Source organism: Mucor mucedo (genome assembly GCF_025094135.1).
Source record: "Mucor mucedo strain NRRL 3635 chromosome Unknown EV154scaffold_67, whole genome shotgun sequence".
Lineage (NCBI taxonomy): Eukaryota > Fungi > Mucoromycota > Mucoromycetes > Mucorales > Mucoraceae > Mucor > Mucor mucedo.
This window is the reverse complement of record NW_026252351.1, coordinates 59,217-80,374: the sequence shown is the minus strand read 5'-3', so window position 1 is coordinate 80,374 and position 21,158 is coordinate 59,217. Positions and strand designations below refer to the sequence as shown.

Genomic DNA, 21,158 nt, shown 5'->3' with positions numbered 1-21,158 from the left:
TAGCCTATAATAGATATGCATGTTTGGATTTCAAAGAACTAAAATAAAGCAATATATGGTTAAAAAATTTGGCATGACAAGTATGGGAGTAAAGCATTACATTTTAGAAAGTTTGAACAAAAAGAAAGAAAAGATATTAAAAAAGCCGAAATAATTGTTTCCTTCTTTTATATTTTCTTCTACACCGGAGGCAACTGATGCTTCGTAATATGCATGAGTGGAATAATACTTAAAAGACTTGATAGTATGTTTGTCAATAAAAATCACGTTAAACCCTAAAAATTGAAAGTCCATTTATACTAGTCAGGTACCAAAGGTCATACACAGTTTCGGTCCCAATTGGAATATCACAAAAAAACATAATATTGAATGAGAGCTCATCTGTGTATATATGATTATTTCACGTTTTTCATCCAGAAATTACTTATTCTAAATATGACTAGACCTACCAACCCCTCTTCAAGATATTCTTCTTTGCCTAACAGAGCAACTAGAAGTCGTAGTAGCTCCGTCTCGTCGGTGACAGACAATATTCAACAAGAAGATATGGTATCTATTGCTCCCATGAATACGTCGCAATTAAGCAGCAGAGATGATTCAGCAACTGTTGGTGCCTTTGTAAAATGTTTTCAGATAACAGGAATTAAAAATGATCTGAACAGTATAAAAAATGAGGTCAAGGAAGCCATCGTTACCGGAGAAATTTTGAGGGCACGACTTGACATGGTGGAAGATAAAATTGACAAAATATTGTCTATTCTTTCCGGTGAAGCTGCTGTTTCTTCAGCTACCCCCGCATTGACTAATGGAAATGTACCTCCTTTCCAAATAGGGGGTGCACTTTACAATAGTTTGTCGGTATGTCACCAAGAATAGAGAACCGTTCATATATCTAATCTACCTTGTAATTATAGGCCTGGATTAAAACGTCCATTGCTAACCAGAAGGTTGGTAATCTGGAGTGGAACCTATCTAAGGCATTTATGACGGTAGAGAACACCCGTATAACTAAAAATATTATCGATTTTGTTGGTGCTCAAATCACATTGTCAACCAAAAAGAACTGGACGGAATCCATTACCTACAACGATCTTCAAAACAAGATCAGAAATGTCTTTCGCCGTAAGCAGGATAACGAAAAGCAATCTCCCGCAGCAAAGCTTTTAAAAAATAAGAAAAGTACAAGAAAGGGAAGAAGAATTTCTGTAAGTTACGAATATGCAAGGCGTTTCCAAGGTTAATATTTAATATAATTGTAGAAATGCAAGCACAGAAAAAACGTGATGGTCAACGAGGAGTATGGCAAAAAAATGAGAGATGCTTATGGTGATGACATAGAGAAGCTCTTGATAGAGCAACTCCAAAGTGACGAGGAAAGCACGGATTCGGAAATAGGGATGACCGAAAAAAACTCACGCTTGCGGGTTATGGTGCCCCATTGGCGCACAAATGAGGTATACAATATGAGTGTATTCCTATTAATAGAATACATACTAAATCAATTCGTCTTTAGGCTCGTCGCGCCTTTCAACATTTCGATGAGTATGATCTCATTTTGAGAAAAAACGCCCAAAAAGAAAAGGAGACAAAGGATACGGGACGTTTCAAGCATGTGGTGATCAAGCCCGAATTTCTAAATCAGGCACCCGACTGGGCCCGAGTTCCTGAATTGTAAATAAACAATTTTTTTCTTCTTTTTTAATCTGCTCCCCCTTTTCCAACAACAATTTTTTACATATTCATAGTGGTTTATTGAAATTAAAAAAGGGCATAGGTGAATTAGCTTAAACATATATTTTTTTTTCTTGAGGAATTATTACAATGCAGCCGTTTTGAATTCGTGGATTACTAGAATTGTCAGAACTACATGCAACCGTGATTGCGTTGTGTATTCTATGTACAGGTAAAATCGAATGAACATTTGTATTTTCATAGCCTTTGCATATTTCCATAGTTTCATTTTCTAAAATGTTGTTACCAGGGTTGACGGGGATAAACCACCGTACGAAAGCGAATGTGTGGGGGGTAACACTGCCGTTAACATTTACGACGTGTTGAAAGAAATATTGTATCTCGCCGTAAAAGCAGGCAACGGACTCCGACGAATGATTGTTTTTAAAGAATGTTTGAATATACGCACCTTTCATCGATCTTGCCATACGGCTTTTGTACATAATATCAGATTGAAATTGTTTGGATATTCTGGCGTCGGCACCAACATAAATTGAAGGAATGTTATTGGAAAGTGAATTACCATGGTTGTTGCATAGATTTGTCGTGGTTAAATGAAAGAGATTGGTGAATGAACGATTTGGGTAGCATAGAGTGTAATATTCAATAAGAAGCATATGGTGTGAAGGATCGAGCGGAGTGGATTTAATTTCATCAAAGTTAGTAGGGATAATATTCGGATGAGAGTATAGCATTTCTGATCCGGTCACCACACCTCCCGAATTGGTATATTCATAGGAAGACAATTTGTAAAAATTAATGCGATCTTGAGGACTGGAGCTTGTGTATAAGGATTGGTTGATAGCGCTGGTGTTGTGGAGAATGTGGGCTTGATCTTTAGAAATGATATTGGTGCTTGTTAATTGTTTAATGAGAGACGAGATATGAATGCTTTCCAAAAAATTTGTCATGTACGAAGTTTGAATTGATCGAAGGTTTCTATTCTCTGTCGACTGCTTTAGGACACCATTCATTCTTTCGAGAGAGAAACAAGAAGTGTTGAATGTACTGCCATAGTATTCAATATTTTCTGACAGGTGGAGGACGTAATGATAGTTAGGTTTGATTGCCTCAGGGCCGAAAAGTACCACATAGTCTTTGCAAAAACAGCGGAAGAGTTCTCGTGCTTCGAATGCCTGGGCTGTAGTAATCGCGGGTTGTACAACAATTCTACAAGCTTGCACAAATTGTAACCAGTTTGCATAATGCTTTTTATGAAATCCATCAACTAATCTATCAGAAACAATCATGTACTTTAAGACATATTCGGAATAGTGCAAGGTCCAGATTTCGAATTCGATGCCCTTCATATAAGAAAAACCTCCTTTTATTTTGGCATGTATAGAGCTGCAACCGTTGGGCGTGATGATACTTGAAGCGAGTGCGGCCATACTGGAACATTTTTACACAAGGTTAGTAATGACATTTGCGTATATATAGTGTCATAAATTTATAATACCTCTGATAGTGTTGTGGTTTAAAAAATCCAAATTCTTCATACTTTGACATAATTGATTTTGCAAGACCCAGCCAAATGCAATGTAAATGATCCTGGGTGGTAGCTTTTACAAGATCAAGGTACCTCAAACTCCTTAAAACGCTATATCTCATACCGTGGGCCCTGTCTTGGCGATGTCTTTCGGCGTTATTATGGCTATTTAACCACTTGTCGGATTGAATGTCATTCAGCTTCTTATTGGCGTTTGCAGGATAATGCACAGCATCAAAGCCGGAATAATCCAAATTAGATGTGTCAGGAAAAACTTTAAACGATCTATCACATCGGAAACATGATCGCGTAGAAGAAAATCCAGTAAATCCGCTCAATTTTCGTTGCATGGGTAAATCGCACAAGATTTGATACAAACAGGCTCTGACAGTAGCACCGTAATCTTGGCCATGTTTTCCAGAGTTGAATGTAGACATTTGAACACCAAAATACAAGGAGCGAAGTTGGTTTGTAACAATGGATAATAGGCGTTGTGTTTGACAAGTGTTGGGTTCATGCGGTCCTTCGATTAATGCAAGCAGTATCGTGTTTTCTTTCTTTATGCGTTCCTCGACTGGTAAATTATTTACTTGCAGATAAAAAGCGACGCAAGAAGCGGAGGTAGTATCATATGGTTGGAATCCATCTATGTTTAACTGGGTTGTAAGTATATCTCGTCTTTACCTTTTTTTTTTTTTTTTTTTTTTTTTTTTTTTTGTATTCTAACCTGCATTCAATGTCAAACATAAAGATCTACTGCTGTTTACAAAAGGGTCGCCACTGGGAGAAAGAATGCTTCTCCACATTTTTCCCTGGGAGCAATGGTACATCATATCAGTTGGGTTTACAGCCTCTTCAAAACTACGCCATTCTTCACACTTCTCCTCGAATCCTTCTCTCAGATACAACTTTTGGATCGAACTTATAAGACAATGGTATACAAACTTTTTGATTGGAGTATCGGAACCGTTTTGAAATAATGGGGTTTGACAAGGTACTTTTTTGAGGATATTGATAAATGTACATATTTGTGGAGGCCCAGGCTGTGTTAACCCGTTGCTTGTAGCATAAAGATAAACTGAATAGCATTTAGGACAAGTTGCGTAGACAGTCATATCTTTGGTAAGATCGATAAATCCAGTTTGAAGCTTGATCGTGGGTAACGATTTTGGAAACTCAAAATTGCTGAATAGCATACGGAACAGATCAAGTAATTTGTGTGTAGCGATGATAGTCAAGAAGTCCATTTGGAATATAAGTACAAAACAACAAATAAACAAGTAAGTGGGATCTTGTGGTATTCTGGGATGATTATTTTGTTGGACTACGATTGTTTCAATAAAGTTGCAAATATTTATTCCGAAATTCAAGCCTACCTTTTTTTATGATAAATTTTTCACCTTGATCATCCAAATCATCTAGCATTTTGAGAACTTCATCGGTCCAATATATCTCACTGCTGCTTTCGACAATAACCTGATTTTCATTATCATCATTTGCATCAATGCTATAGGATTGATCAAAGATAAAGCCTTCTTCATAATCGCGCTCATCATCTTGAAACATTACTCAGCATCATGTTATAAATCATTTTTTTGTATGCATACCTGAAGAGCATTCATCCTGAAAATGGTTATCAACTTGAGTCGAACTGATATTAACATGTGCAAACTCTGCTTCAATAACAGATACGTTCAAACGTGAAAATTCTAAGCTGGTGTCTACTACGGCGTCATCTATTAAAATTTCTGTTAGTATAGATTACAGTTTGTTGTAGGTAAATATCTGATGAGGGTTACACACTTTCTTCTAGTTCATCCAAACTTCTTTTGGAAGCTGCTGCCTTTTGGCATGACTCCTCGTACATTTTTTTTTCGGCATGTCGTGTAGCAGTATTGATTGGAACTGAGCAACCGCCACACTTGTTGCAATGGCAAATCTTGGTCCTTTTTTTTGTAGAAGACATTATGATAGATGATGGAATTTGTACCCGGTTTTTTTACTTTATATACAGGGCAACAAAGACGTGCCCAATATACCAATAGAAAATTTACTGACACATGGTCACACTAAGTCGGATTAGTTGTCAATGCAACTGTTTGAAAGGCTGAGAGTGGTACACAACTCCCATCGCACCTCTTTTTTTTTCATGTATGATGAAACGACAGAAGAAATAATGTCACACGACATTTTTGATGCATCATAACGACGTTTTCGCTTTAAAAATTACTTTCTATGTCCAATCGTATTAGGCATTATTTGTACATTTTATTTAGCTCAAGCAGATATGCTTTATTGTGCAACCTGAAAAATAATCATAGGATACTATTACATATAACATATTCTTTTTATGCTTTAATGCTAATCTTGAAGCAATAAAAACTACTTTTACAGATAAAAAAATGGAGTGTAAATGTATGCTCTATAAAATACACAATATCCATCAGGTATAAAATAATTCAACCAAAGTTTTTTTGTTTGTATTTTTTGTGAGAAACTTTATCTTGGTTTTTTTTTATTATTGCACGTTCTACTTATTGTTCTGTGAGTATATCAAGCTCTGATGAATTGAGCAATGTTCAGATTTTATCTTTAATGATAACTGATATCAAAAATCTTTGGAACATTTCATAAATATTCAACAATGTCGCATCTTTTGGGAAACACATGACATACATTGCTGCATTAATTACGTACTCAAGCAACATAAACCCACCATTTGTTTTTCAGGAGCTGATATAATTGGCTTTGGACGGTGAGTCAAATAAACTTGTCGGTATTGTTCTTTTTAAACAAAAACGATGCTATTCCGGCATATTGGTTATATCACGAATTTGCGTTTTTAACACTGTGTAGTCCAATTACGGATGAGAGTGATGAACTAGACATAGATATTACTGATAATTATTTTTATTTTTTACATCAAAATAATCAAGAAAGTTTGGACCCACTTCGAAATGACAACCTCATCCCAAATATCGCAGGAGGTATGTCCGATGTAACCAATTTTGTTTTGGAAGCCACAACATCAACAAGTCCATCTGGTGATAAAATGAAAACAAATGTTCTGATTGATACAGGTGCTAATATCAGTACTATCACGCAAAAAGAAGCCGAACGACTATCATTGCAGTTCAGTGAAGCAGCACCCTTGAGAATTATTTACGGTAATGGATCAAGTGGATTATCGAAACAAGCCGTGTGGATGCCATGTTCAATTCAAGGTATGGACTTAGGTGGATTCTTTTTACGTGTTGTAAATACGCAGAACTTGACAACTATCTTGGGTATGGACTGGTTATTACAGATGGGATTACTTTTGGACCCGCTGTATAAACAACTAATCCCACGATCAAGTGTATCGGTCAACACACAAACTACTGGTAACGAATTTGAGGGAATACCAGGTGAAATTACGAACATTTTACTTCTATATCCTGACCTTTACAATGAAACCAATATCCAAAGTATCACGAATGCACCAATTGTTCATCACATTGACACAGGCGATAGTAACCCAATTGTATCTCGAAGTAGACGTTATTCGCCAAAAGAAAACGAAGCAATTGAAGCAGATGTCAAGAAGATGCTAGAGATGAACGTTATTAGAAAAAGTAACTCACCATGGAGTTCCAACCCGGTAGTAGTGCCAAAACCTGATGGAAGTACTCGTTTTTGTACGAATTTCAGACCGTTGAATGCTATTACCAAGAAGGATAAGTACCCGTTACCACGAATGGAAGAGCTTCTGGACCGGTTAGGAGGGGCTACGTGTTTTACTAGTATCGACCTTAAATCGGCTTATTGGCAACTATCGATTGCTGAAAAGGATAAATGCAAGACAGCGTTTCGAACAAGCAGTGGACTATACGAGTATAACTGTTTGGCGTTTGGTTTGACAAATAGTCCTGCTACGTTTGCTCGCTTTTTGAATACATTATTACAAAGCGTAACAGAATTCACTATTATTTATCTAGATGATATTTTAATCTTTTCGACCTCACGAGAAGAAAACATCCGTCAAGTTCAAGAAGTTTTAAGAATTTTAGCTCACTGGAACTTGAAGATAAACCTCAAGAAATGTCAATTTTTGGTGCCAGAACTGAAATTCCTTGGATTCATAGTATCTGCAACTGGTGTTCGAAGTAATCCTGTCAAAACACTACCCATACAGAATTGGCCTCAACCATCCAATGTAAAGGAATTACAGCAGTTTTTAGGTATTTGTACCTTTTACCACAAATTCATTGACAATTTGGCAGAAATGGCCGCCCCACTATACCAACTATTGAAGAAAAATGTTCCGTGGGATTTTACTGACAAGCGTAATAAAGTATTTCAACAGCTGAAAGATCGACTGATCAAACTACCGGAGTTAGCTTATCCACAAGTCAACTTGCCGTACGATTTGCATTGCGATGGGAGTAATTTTGCTGTGGGGGCGTGCTTAGTCCAACAAGGTCGTCCGATTGCTTTTGCAAGTTCCACTTTGAATGCTGCTCAGCAAAACTACACCACAACGGAAAAGGAATGCTATGCTGTTGTCTGGTCTTTGAAATATTTTCATTGTTATGTCCATGGAGCCACGCTGAACATTTACACTGATCATGCTGCACTGAAGTCGATTCTAGCCACCAAAGATCCTAAAGGTCGTATCGCTCGTTGGATTGTTGACATTTGGTGTTATGAATTCAACCTGTTTCATAGAAAAGGTAGTGAACATCTCGATGCCGACGCATTATCCCGAATCCGGGTGACGAATGAGGAAGGCGGATATGTGGGATCGGTAAATCAACAAAACGAATCTCCGGCCGATCAACTTCAAGCACAACAACACGAAGACCCAAAAATTAAGGCAATATTGGATCAAGATACACCTATTGAATTACCATTTGTAATCAACGGTGGAGTGTTATGCCACGCCAAGAAGAACAAGCCGAAAGTGCTGGTCATCCCTAGAACAATGGTCCCAAAATTCCTAGAGGCAATACATTGTAACCCCTCAAGTGGACATATGGGTAGGGACAAGACGCTTGCCAAAGCTCAAGCTAATGGTTGGTGGTGGAACATGCGAAGCGATGTTTTGGAGTTTATTAAGAATTGTCAGAAGTGCAAGATGTTCAAAACACCCACACACAAGTACAAGAAGATGACGAGCATTGAAGTAGGTTACCCTATGGAGAAATGGGCTGCAGATATTGCGATTCTGCCAGAATCAACATCAGGAAAGAGATACCTGTTAGTACTCATGGACTATTTTACAAAATGGACAGTAACTGCAGCATTGGAATCGTTTGATACCAAATCGGTCGCCGATGTCTTAATTTTCTCGGTCATCCTTGTATTTGGAAAACCTGGCCAATGGATAACAGATAATGGTAAAAACTTTATATCTGAAGCTATGAAAACAGTGTGTCAGCGTATGGGTATCAAGAAGGTCGATACAAGTGTAGAACATCCGCAATCCGATGGATTAATTGAAAGAATGAATCGTACCATCAAAGCATCTCTATCACTATATTGCGAAGCAAATCCACAAGCATGGGATTTATATTTACCTTTTGTCACGTTTAGTATTAATACTTCAGTACAGAAATCAACCGGATATACTCCTTTTCAAGCTATGTTTGGTCGTCAAGCGGTACTGCCAGCATTAGAAGATTTTCCAAGATTATCATCAAAGGGTTATCAGGCTGAAGAATGGATCGCATACTTAAATCACTATATTCCTATCATTCATGAGGATATCAAAATTAATATTCAAAAAAGCCAAGAAAATCAGCAGAAATATTACAACCGAAACAGAAAAGAAAAAGGGAAATTTGTTGTTGGGGACGAAGTTATCAAAATCAAGATGAAAGATAATTGGAAATTTAGTGAACCTAAATTTTCCGGCCCGTGGAGGATAGTAAAGGAAACCAACAAAAATGGTGATGCCTTTTTATTAGAACTGATTGATAACTCAAAAGCCAAAAGAAGAATTATCAAGACAACAACTGCAAACATTAAAGACATCTATAAAGTTTGAATTAGATATTATATAGAGCGTTTATTAGTATAGTTTAGAAAGTCCTTTTATAAGGGGGACAATGTAAGAGTTGTGTAACTAGGTACTAGGTACTTATACCTAGACCAAGCACATAATAATAAAACTCAGTTTATAACCTATCTTATTCCGCTACCTCTTACATGTTGCTCTTTCATTCGTGTTACATTTCCACCCATATTGTAATACTCAGATGAGGACAATCGGCGTATGTCACTACCACCGTGATAAGAGACAAACGGGTCCCGTCTTCCTGGATCTCCAGTACACGGACGAAAGTGCTTGTTGACCTCTTCGCTTGAAAGATCATCTAACTCTAGACGGATGTTCTCTTCTGGTGAGGATGGAAGAACTTTTCTAGCAAAAAGAACTCTGCAAGTGTAGCCATAAGTATATAATCCGTTGAGAAACATTTTTTCTTTTTGCTCAGGCAATGCTTGAAGATTTTCATAGCTATATTTATATATTAGTTGCTAGTTCGATTCATAGATATATGTAATAGTAGGGCATACTTCTAAATACCCAGCCTCTTAAAGTCAAACATTTGATAGAAGCATCTTTGTTGATGATCGAAAGAGGATTCATTAGGTTGCTTATTCTGCTTAGCATCTGGAAAAATTCCACTTAGGTTCTGGGAATCAATCTTTATGAACCGCGAGTGTAATGAAGGATTTGGAAATAGACTAAAACGTCTTGGGAGTGGAGACTTCATCGAATCAATTTTGTCATTTTGAGTAGCTTGGGCGTTGTATATACCATCGTATTTTTCAAGGATATACCGTAAAGCCGGTAAAATCTTGAAGGGTTCATTGTTCAAGCTTTCTTTAGATAGCGGAAGCGTAGAAATGCGATTCTTCACCTCTAAAATCAAAGGATTTAGAAAACTTGTGAGATTGTTACCCACATCCGGATCAAAAAAGGCGAGAATATCAGCAGGTATAGAAGATAGCTGGGGATGTGTAAATACTTGATCATATACATGATTATACACTAATTTCTTGATACAGCCGACTTTCTCATTCTAGTTTATTTAAATTTAGTAAAATAAATTGAGAAACTGCATATATATTGAGGCGTTTTTTTTTTTATATATATCGTACTTACCGCATATTTTGTCTTTAATGCATAGATAAAGTAGTTACATATGATATTTTCAAAGTTTTCAATATTATAATTATTGTACGTTGTTGCGACAGTCTCGCATGCAGTTGATAGAGATTGTCCATAATTTTTTAATCCATTTTCCGGAACGAACAAGTTACAATTCATAGTGGCGGATATTCATAGTGGCGGATAGTTCAGCGAAAGAGCTTGTAAGTTGAGACACATCTAAATTCTGACCTGCAGGTCGTTCCTTTTTCTTGTCTTTGTACGCCTGTAGAATTGGCCTTACTTCATTTGAGCTACCCCTAATGACCCTTGTAATAGTATACCAAAAATTTTGTTCAAAGAAGTCATTTGTCAACTTGGTTGGGTGTTGCAGAATAAAAAAGTTAACAAATAGTTGGGCTTTGAATAAGACTTCACGGATAAAACTTGATATGTCTTTGATCTTTTTTAATGAGCTGGTTTTGTTTTGAGTATTATTGCAGAAAGTATCAAATGGAACAGACAGAGTATATCTTTGATAGTTTGGTCCAAGTTTGATTTGTAAAGTTCTGATATATTTAGATTATAGTTTTTGCATTGACGACTTCGCGCAGAATTGTGACCCTCCTCTTGGCATGAGCTACATTTACTACTGGAGGATGATGCTGCTGAAGTGCTAGCTTGGCGAATTATCTTTGTACTCCTTTTTGCAATTATTATATTAGGAGAGTCTTTTCTCTTGATAGCTTTATATACAAAAATTAGCTTGTGATACATTGGAAATGCATAAAATGTTTCTTTTCTCTTACATGTTCTCTTGGGGGTTTGAGTGGTTGAGCTTTCCTTCGCACTATCAGATTTGGCCTTTTCCAGCTTTGCACGTTTCTTGAGGATAATGAACTTCTCCACCTCGGGGTAAATAGGTGTACGTGGCATTAGTTAATTGAAAAAGAAGTAAAATGAGTTCAAGACAACTTTTTTTTCAATCAAGTTCAAAACAACGTGCCACAAAGCTTAAACCTGATAAAATTTTTAAATTGCGATGCTGACCTACATCACCTTTGTTTGTGTCCTGCAATTTTTTTTTATTGACGCAATCAAATAATGTTGACTGTAATGAAAGGAGTAGAGATGTTCCTATTGAACATTTATATGTTCCATAAATATCTTCCTAAGATACTTGTATAAGAGAATTATAATTGTTTTGACCAAAAATTGGGTCAAAGTGTTTGTAAATAGTAGGCAACATGTTTTTTTGGAAAGACTGGGCATTTAAACATTATCTAACATTGATGCCTCATAAGATTTATAATGTGACAGTATGTTTAAAGCTTGTAGAAAACAGACTATCTTTGTTTTCAGCCCTCAGGTTCGAGATTCTTACTCGTGTATGATCGTAAAATAAAATAAACAGAAAAATCCCGTTAACGTATAATTATAAGTAATTTTCTCATATTCAATTTTGTCATAGCGAAGGTAGATATTTAGATCGATTGAATATTTCTCTTATTCTATCTGAATATATATATATATTTACGTCTGTCTGAATTTTTTTTTTACTGCTGTCTAAAATATATTTTTGTTCATCTGAAAACATTTTTAGGTTTATCTGAAAATAAGTTTCCCTTGTCTGAATTTAAAATGCTAATACTGTAATGAGTTTTGGTTGCAGTTTTAGGTTTTTTTTCACCGTTGTGTTTCACAGTGACATTGTGTTTATGTAATCACACGTTCGCTCGTCATTGCTGATTTTATGCACCCTTATTTCTCTTTCATTTTTTGATCGGATAATATAAAGATAAAGAAAAAAAAAATGCAAATTAAAAGGAACATATTTGGAATGACCTTTTACAAAGGAAACGCAGACTTTTCTTTTAGGGAGAAAAAAACGCATTGCCATTATTTGTTTCGGCTCAAGCATAAAAATGTGTGAGAAAATAAACATGAACATTGATAATTAGTCAACTCTTTTGCACAAGAAAAAAGGTGGGAAATTGGTTTTGCCGTCAAATTTTTTTAAAATAAACGTACCTTGAAAATTAAAATCCTCTTTTTTTTTCTTTCTTCTTCCTTTTTTTTTATTATTATTATTCAAAAACTTTTTTTTTATTAAAGAAAGAATGTTGGACTCTTTTATTAACGAGCATACGGGAGTCATGATTCGAGAGAATCGATTGGTAGCGTCAGAATCGATCAAGAGTGGCTCAACTATCCTTGTTCAACCCCCTTTAGCTTCTGTACCTTTACCAGCCAAACGTCATCAAAGATGTAATTATTGTCTCCGTAAAGCTCAGCTTCAATGTTGTTCCCGTTGTCGATCTGCCTATTTTTGTAGTAACGAATGCTTTCGAAATGCATGGTTACACTTTCACCGAGTATTATGTGAACCACAGGAAACAGATATCTATAAAGACGTTGACGCAGATCGATGGTTATTGGAAAGAACAGCACTTACCCTGCACAGTCACGCTCGTCTGAATAAGCAGCATTCTCATTCTCCGCCTCACTTGCCATTCGCTATTCACGCGCTTTCGTTACACACCCCGACTGCATCTACTTCAGAATATAATCAATCCACTGTCGATGCCGTTGCTAAATTCTTGGAAGGCTTTGATTGTCAGATATCTTCGGATGAATTGTCAATTCTTTGGAAGCGAATTCAGACCTGTTCTTTCCCTATTTTTGATCATGAGCACAATTTGGATCAGGTCGCTGTCGGTGTCTATCCAATTACTTCTCTCTATGTGGGTCATTCATGTAGACCCAATGCTGCCGTTCTATATAAGCAGGACACACAAGCTATCATCACTTTAGAGGATATTCTTCCTGGAGAACCTATTACTATTGCATACGTAGACTTGATCAGTACAAAGGGACAACGTGCGGAAGAATTGAAAAAAAGGTTTGGTGATGATTACAAATGTCATTGTATTCGTTGCGAAGGAGATCTTGCTGTGGTTGATATGGCATTAGAAAAGGGTGAATCACTCCAATTAACACCGGCAGACGGATTAAAATTAGTCATTGAACAAATAGAATCATGGTCCGTATTAGAAATGATTAGACATGGAGAGGTCAGAGATAAAGATAGTTGGTCCCCTATCCAAGTACTAGAACCACCTCAATTTACACACTTTGTAAGTCGAATTGCTGCTCCAGCTATCTATTATGCCTCCATTGATGACAAGAAACATCCTTCTTCAGCAAGCATGTATAAATCGTATGTGAAAGAAGACCGAGCTCAACTTTTACAGCGACTTCCAGCGGCCATGACAGCGGTTTTAAATGTGCCACAAGTTCCGGCATTTACTCTGTCTGCCATTCGTGCTGCTGAAAACGTGTTATTGCAAAAGATCTCTGAAGCAAACTGGGTGGAGACATCGCGATGTGCATTGTATTTATTTGTGGTTTATCGTTTAATATATCCTCCCTACCATCCTAAATTAGCCTATCATACACTTATCCTTGCAAGATCTGGGTGGAACGCACTTGTAGAGATGGAGTTAATTGGTGTTGATTGAAAGTTAGAACGTATCTATGCCAACGGTACAAGAACCTGGATTGAATTAGCAAAGGATGTAATTGATACCACTTTTGGAAGAGATTCAAACTTATGGAGAGATGTGGTTGAACTGCAATGGGTTTACGATCGTGAACAAAAAGTGAAGGCTGCTTAAATTTTACTACTTATTAATTGATTCTTCTTGTGCATACTATTATAATCTTCTTTCTCTATTACCTTTTTTTTTTTTTACCCCTTTACATATACATATAAATCCGATTGAGACACAAAATACGTACACACAGTTGATAGGTTGCACGGTCCAGTGGTCTTTTGATTTTTTTTTCTTTTTTTATTATCTCTCAGTTGGATATTTGATTAGAGTATAATTCAATACTATGTAAATAGAGAGGAAAAGGATTCCATGCAACTGTTTTGGTGGATAAAAATACAGACGTAAAAAAAAAAAAAAAATTCCAAACAATGGGGTTACATCAATCAAAGAAGAACCAGTTAAACACAGTGTCACCCACCCTCAGATCCAAAAGTATCACGTGTGACAAATCTCGTCTATTATTTTTTCGTTACGCGCAATCTTCCATTAAATTCTTTCTTGGGCTTTTTTTTTTTTCTGCATTTCTTCATCCTCTTGTAGTTTATTGCTGAATCATGTAAGTATGAAAGGCATGTCAAAAAAAAAAAAGAAAAAAAAAAGAAAAAAAATAGAACACCAAATTAATCGCACTGTAGGACGCAAACTCTTGTTCAGTCTGAACGGGTTGCTTCTGCATCACTGTTGAGGCCGTTGCCTAGAAAATGGCACCTGTATATTTGGCCATTTGTTAGTATTTTATATCCTGTATTTACCTATGTCTATAAATATCATTACGATACCTATCTTGGCTCTGAAGAATGGACTTTTGTCTCTCTTGGTAGTATTATTACCTTGCACGCAATGACCTTCTTGGTGTGCCAGTGGAGTGTTGATATGAAGGCTCTTTTCACCTGTGTCAAAGTAAGTTGTAACAGCATTCGAGAGGGAAAAGAAATGGGTAACTAATTTATGGGGTACATAGGAATCTGACGTTCATAAAGCAAATATTATTAAAATTGTGCCTTTCCGTTATCAAGGAAAGGGCACTCTTGTACCTTTGGAACATAGCAAAGTAAGAAAAGTACATGCCAGACTTATCATCATCATCTTGCTAAAGCTTTCATTAGGGTCTCAACAATGAGGATGAGATTTCGTTCTTGTTTCAACAAAAGAAATTCATTTACAACACTGACAAGAAGCAATTCCAAAAACTTCTTTATCCTTCTGATCTCAACCACACTGTTAAACCATACCAAAGTACCAAAGGTTTAACTACAAAAACCGAAATCGAATCTCTCACACACTCTTATGGTCTGAACAAGTAATGACTAGCTGTTTTTTTAAGGTGAAAGCCCTCCAACTAACCTTATTTCGTTAGATTTGAGATTCCTTTGCCTACGTTTGGTGAGCTCTTTAAAGAGCATGCCGTTGCACCTTTCTTTGTTTTCCAGATCTTTTGTGTTGGCCTTTGGTGTTTGGATGAATACTGGTATTATTCACTCTTTACCCTCTTCATGTTGGTTGTCTTTGAATGTACCGTTGTTTATCAACGTCTTCGTACTATTGGTGAATTCCGTGGTATGAATCAAAAGCCTTATCCCGTTTACGTAAAGAGAGAGAAGAAGTGGATCCAAATCCAAAGTGACGATCTTTTACCTGGAGATGTTGTTTCAATTGTTCGTACCAAGGAAGATCAAGGTGTTCCTTGTGATTTGGTCATCGCCGATGGTTCTTGCATCGTCAACGAAGCTATGCTTTCTGGTGAATCCACTCCTTTACTCAAGGTAAGTCATTTATCAATTCTTCAAAAAAATAAGATAGAGGGAAATAGGATATTAATTGAGTGTCTGCTTTTATTAGGAATCTGTTCAACTCAGAGACCCCAATGACGAATTCGATATGAATGTCGTTGACAGATTATATGTGCTTTATGGTGGTACCAAAGTCCTTCAGGTAACTTCTCCCAAGGTTGAAGCTCCTCCTGATAATGGTTGTGTTTGCGTTGTAGCTCGTACTGGTTTCGGTACATCTCAAGGTGAACTTGTACGTACCATGATTTTCTCTACTGAACGTGTCTCTGCCAACAATTTTGAAGCCTTGTTGTTCATTCTTTTCTTGTTGATTTTCGCCATTGCCGCCTCTGGTTATGTCTGGCAAAAGGGCGTAGAGAATGACCGTAAGAGGTCCAAGCTCTTATTAGATTGTATTTTGATTATTACCTCTGTTGTTCCCCCTGAGCTCCCCATGGAATTAAGTTTGGCTGTCAACAGTAGTTTGGTCGCTCTTTCCAAATATGCTATTTACTGTACTGAACCTTTCCGTATCCCTTATGCTGGTAGAGTTGATGTCTGTTGTTTCGATAAGACCGGTACTTTGACTGGTGAAGATCTTGTGTTTGAAGGTGTTGCTTATGCTGAACCCAGTAAGCCCGCTACCGAACTTTCCAATGCTACTGAAGTACCTGATACTACCAAGTGGGTCTTAGCCAGTGCTCATGCTTTAGTTCAATTGGATGATGGTATTGTTGGTGATCCTATGGAAAAGGAAACTCTCAAGGCTCTTGAATGGGATTTGGGACCTAACGATCTTGTTTTCCCCAAGGGTGAAAAGAGAGGTCAAAACTTACAAATCCGTCGTCGTTATCAATTCTCCTCTGCTTTAAAGCGTCAATCCTCTGTTGCTACCTTGATTCATCCTTCCATGGAAGGACCCAAGACTTTTGTTTCTGTAAAGGGTGCCCCCGAAACTCTTAAGAATATGTACACTCATGTACCCGAAAACTACGTTGATACCTACAGACATTTCACAAGAAAGGGAAGTAGAGTTTTAGCTCTCGGTTACAAGATGTTGGATCAAAACTTGAGTCAAAACCAAATCAACGATCTTTCTCGTGAATCTGTTGAGTCTAAACTTGTTTTTGCTGGCTTCATTGTCTTTACTTGTCCTCTCAAGGATGATGCTATTGAGGCTTTAAAGGAACTGAACGAATCTTCTCATCGCTGTATCATGATCACCGGTGATAACCCATTGACTGCCTGCGCCGTTGCTCGTGAAGTGGCTATTGTTGAACGTGATGTATTGATTGTGGATAGAGATGAAACTAGAAAGGATAATTTGGTTGTGTTCCATTCTATTGATGAAACCTACCGTGTCGAAGTCAGTCCTGAGGAACCTTTGGATAAGAAGCTTTTGGAGCAATATGATTTATGTTTAACAGGTGCTGCCATGAGTCAATTCATGCTTCATAAGGATAACATGAATGTCATTCTTGAACATACTTGGGTTTATGCTCGTGTTTCTCCCTCTCAAAAGGAGTACCTTTTAACAGGTTTGAAGGATCTTGGTTATACTACTTTGATGGCTGGTGACGGTACCAACGATGTGGGTGCTTTAAAGCAAGCTCATATTGGTGTTGCTCTTTTGGATGGTACCCCCGAGGATCTTCAAAAGATTGCTGAGCGTCAAAGAATCGAACGTATGAAGGCCATGTATGAACAACAAAAGAGTATCTCTGCTCGTTTTAACCAACCTCCTCCTCCTCCTCCTCCCGCTATCGCTCATCTTTACCCTGAATTTGCTGCTCAACTTGCTCAACAACAGGCTAATCAAAACTTGACTCCTGCTCAAATTCGTCAACAAGAACAAAAGAAGAAGATTGAAGAGGCAACTCAAAAAATGATGGAAGGTATGGATATGGAAGAACCTCCTACTATCAAGTTTGGTGATGCTTCTGTCGCTGCTCCTTTCACTTCTAAACTTCGTAACGTCACTGCTAGTAAGTATTTGTGTGAAAATTCAAAAAAAAAAAAGCATTAACATTGTTTTTTTTTTTTTTTTTTTTTTTTAGTCAATAACATTATTCGTCAAGGCCGTTGTACACTTGTTGCTACTATCCAAATGTACAAGATTTTAGCTTTGAATTGTTTGATTTCCGCTTATAGTTTATCTGTCTTGTATCTTGATGGTATTAAATTTGGGGATCTTCAAGTCACCATCTCTGGTATGTTGATGGCTGTTTGTTTCCTTTGTATCTCTCGCGGTAAGCCTCTTCAAAAGTTGTCCAAGGAACGTCCTCAACCCAACATTTTCAACCCCTATATTATCTTGTCTGTCTTGGGTCAATTTGCTATCCATATCATTTCTTTGGTCTATATCAATGCGCTTGCTAAATCCTTGGAACCACCAAAGGAGGTTGATTTGGAAGGAGAATTCGAACCTAGTTTATTAAACAGTGCCGTCTATCTTATCCAATTATCCATGCAAGTATCTACATTTGCCATCAATTATCAAGGTTATCCTTTCCGTGAGCGTATCCAAGATAACAAGGCCTTATACTACGGTTTAATGTCTGTCGGTGGTATTGCTTTAGCTGGTGCTACTGAGATGTGGCCTGAGGTCAACGATCAACTTAAGCTTGTTAGATTCCCTGGAACCTTCCGCTACAAGTTAACACTTTGTATGATCCTCGATTTCGGTATTGCTTACACTATTGAAAAGGTCGCCAAGTTTTGCTTTGCCGATAATCGTGCAAAGGCAATTGCTAGAAGAGGAAAAGATTAGAGAAATTATATTTAATAACAAAAATAAAAACTGGGACTACTTGTTTATTTAATCAAGTAAAAACGTTTTTTACTTTGTGCGAGATTTTGGGATACAGATTAAATTCCCTTTCTGACTCGTTAAAATATATCTACTCGTCCATGAGTTGTGACATAATGATGTCCTGTGATATTCTTCTACATCATCTAGCGGGATCTATCATGGTTACATGAACCCACGCCAATAGTGATGGTATACACGTTCTTGTCAGACGCTGTCCTGATGATATCATGCAGTGAACAATTGAAGTCTTTGTGTATGTACTACCGTCTTTGACTGAATGCTTTAAGCGAACATTTAATATTTATGATCTCTTATCAGTACTGAGTTAAAGCTCACTAAAAAAAAAGCAGTCGATTTAGAATGAAGCTCTTTCACAGAATATCTTGTCGACACGCTAGCCGGAAGTGCTATTTCCTTAATCAACCTTGTGATCTCCTTTAGGATAGATCTCAGGCATATGTGTTTCTTCAAAGTGACATTATTGTATCGTATGAATACAACTTTCCAGATGGGGATAGATCAATTCTCGTGCTACCAAAACTTTAATCCACATATGGAAAGAGACATGCTGGCCTTTTATTTTAATGTAAAGCCATCTACAACACCCAATGTAATTCTTTTTGTGGCATCAACGTTAATACTCTGACGTTGAAAATAAAAGTGAGCTTATGGTTTGAAAGATGAGTAACTGGAGGAAAAATTCAATCATAAATCATTGAATATATACATTTTTGCCTATACCTTGATCAGCCTCCAAAAGCCGTCAAACATTCTAGGCAATACACGCATGTTTAATATGGAGTTTAATGGGTTTTCCACAACTCGCCTCAGATATAGTCAATAACAGCAAAGACGCTAATGAGCAAAACGACTCAGTTTCGAAATTGCAGGAAGAAAAAAAAAAGTAAGCGGGAGCTAAAATTGGTTGTTATTCGTGACTGTACCCATCTTGGTTTTATACAGCCGCACTGACAATGTTGATCAAAATCGAAGTACTTTTTTTTTTTCTGTGTAATATTACATGCTTCTTTATCTGTTGCGCTCGAGGTTTTACATGCAATTCTATAAGCCACTGTTAGGAATAGGAACATCGCATTATTAAAATTTATTTTAGGGCCAAAAAAAAAAAATTATTCTTTTTTTTCTTTTTCTTTCCCTCTTTTACATTACATACATACAGACTCACACAGAAAAAATATGACATTCAATACATTATCAAGTGTCTTTTCTAAGCAACTGGAGAATATATCAGACAGTGTAAAGCACATTTGTCAAGGACGAGGAAAGAACTACTGCCTTGTTCATAGAAGATACTTTGAGACGAGTTGGTGTCCTGATTGTGGCCGTAGTAAGTGAAACTACATATAAAAAAAAAGCAAGCAGACATCATCCATATTAAATATATTACTTTTTATAGTGTCTTGAATAACATCTACCCTAAATACCAAACAGTAATAATGTTATTGAGGACATATGACGATTCTAAACAACAAAGTTTTTTTATTTGCCTACAACACACTCACTCCTATAAAAAAAAAAAAAAAAAAAAAAAAAAAAAAATCACTTCTGTATATCCCCTCAAAATCAACGATTTATCGTTTATATCTTTTTATTCTTAGATTATTGGATGCTAAAATAATAAAGCACACACACATAGTTTCTCTCTTTAATTGAATCTGGCCCTTTTGTTCTTAATTGAGTTTATATAATTTCACCGCTAAAAAGTCCTGTGATATGTAAGCTTTTTTTTTTTTTTTTGTACTCTATTAGGTACATATCATTACTTAATAACATGTAATATAACCAGCCGTTGTCACAAGGTTTTGTATTTGTTTAGTAAAACAAATAAACAACAGAAAAAAAAATATTCACACTTTTTTTTTTCTCTCTCCTCTGCTTGGGATTCAGTATTTCAAAGATTTTTATTTTTACATGTGAATTATCGGCTAATTTGGGTAATACAGATGTGGAGGATCTCTTGTGTAACTTTGCTGAGGCCCCCAAAAAAAAAATTGCATTAACGACATTTCATCAAATGCTCTCACGTTACGAGTAGCATATTTGTTATAGGATCTAGAACTGAATAAGTTCTGTCCCAAACATGACTATGGGAAATAACAACAACAAAAAATAGTTGCATATGTCTTTTTTAAAAAATGCAACAGACTGGATTTTGGTTGTTACCAGTCAGGCACAAGGTTGAACTTTGTTAACCCTTCCATTTGCACAATTCACACTGACCAGGCAGGCAGAGTGTCTAACAGGCAGCACAAGATTGGTGTAACAGTAGCTTAAAAGATGTATCTGTTTTCATTAAGAGATAAGGGATTTTTCTTTTTGGGTTGTATCCAGTTAGATCCTGTCATTTCGTATTTAAAAACAGACTTGCGTTCACAAGACTTACCATGATTGTTATATAGCATGTACATGCTTTTGTTATTCTCTCTATATCTAACAATTAAAACGTATAGAATTTATTTTGTATTACTTCACTGAGCTGAATATTCTAAATTACTGTATTTATCGCGCTTTCAAGCACGGTTGTTACACGCCCAGGCAAAAAGACGCCTGTAATTAAATCCCCGCGCATAAACGACAACAGCAA

At 36.7% G+C, this 21,158-nt stretch overlaps 4 protein-coding genes across 4 annotated transcripts; 3 read left to right on the top strand and 1 right to left on the bottom strand.

The window, feature by feature from the left end:
* Positions 1 to 9,385: 9,385 nt before the first annotated feature.
* Positions 9,386 to 10,535, bottom strand: EV154DRAFT_591719 (uncharacterized protein; the record flags this gene model as incomplete). The annotated part of the gene is made up of 3 exons (XM_051606904.1): positions 9,386 to 9,719; positions 9,809 to 10,287; positions 10,371 to 10,535. 3 exons carry the CDS (start codon positions 10,533 to 10,535, stop codon positions 9,386 to 9,388), a joined length of 978 nt encoding a protein of 325 aa, XP_051456057.1.
* Positions 10,536 to 12,451: 1,916 nt separating this feature from the next.
* Positions 12,452 to 14,275, top strand: EV154DRAFT_273249 (uncharacterized protein). Its single transcript, XM_051594712.1, has one exon. The coding sequence runs from the start codon at positions 12,476 to 12,478 to the stop codon at positions 13,874 to 13,876; it is 1,401 nt and encodes a 466-aa protein (XP_051456056.1). The 5' UTR covers positions 12,452 to 12,475; the 3' UTR covers positions 13,877 to 14,275.
* A 213-nt stretch (positions 14,276 to 14,488) lies between these two features.
* Positions 14,489 to 18,574, top strand: EV154DRAFT_445897 (E1-E2 ATPase family protein). The gene is made up of 7 exons (XM_051597097.1): positions 14,489 to 14,528; positions 14,608 to 14,872; positions 14,934 to 15,023; positions 15,079 to 15,272; positions 15,330 to 15,735; positions 15,812 to 17,726; positions 17,799 to 18,574. Coding segments are annotated over exons 1-7 (3,585 nt in total). The 5' UTR covers positions 14,489 to 14,526; the 3' UTR covers positions 18,512 to 18,574.
* Positions 18,575 to 19,429: 855 nt separating this feature from the next.
* On the top strand, positions 19,430 to 20,108 carry EV154DRAFT_513964 (uncharacterized protein). Its single transcript, XM_051602085.1, has 2 exons — positions 19,430 to 19,901; positions 19,971 to 20,108. Exons 1-2 carry the CDS (start codon positions 19,751 to 19,753, stop codon positions 19,976 to 19,978), a joined length of 159 nt encoding a protein of 52 aa, XP_051456054.1. The 5' UTR covers positions 19,430 to 19,750; the 3' UTR covers positions 19,979 to 20,108.
* The last annotated feature ends 1,050 nt before the right edge of the window (positions 20,109 to 21,158 follow it).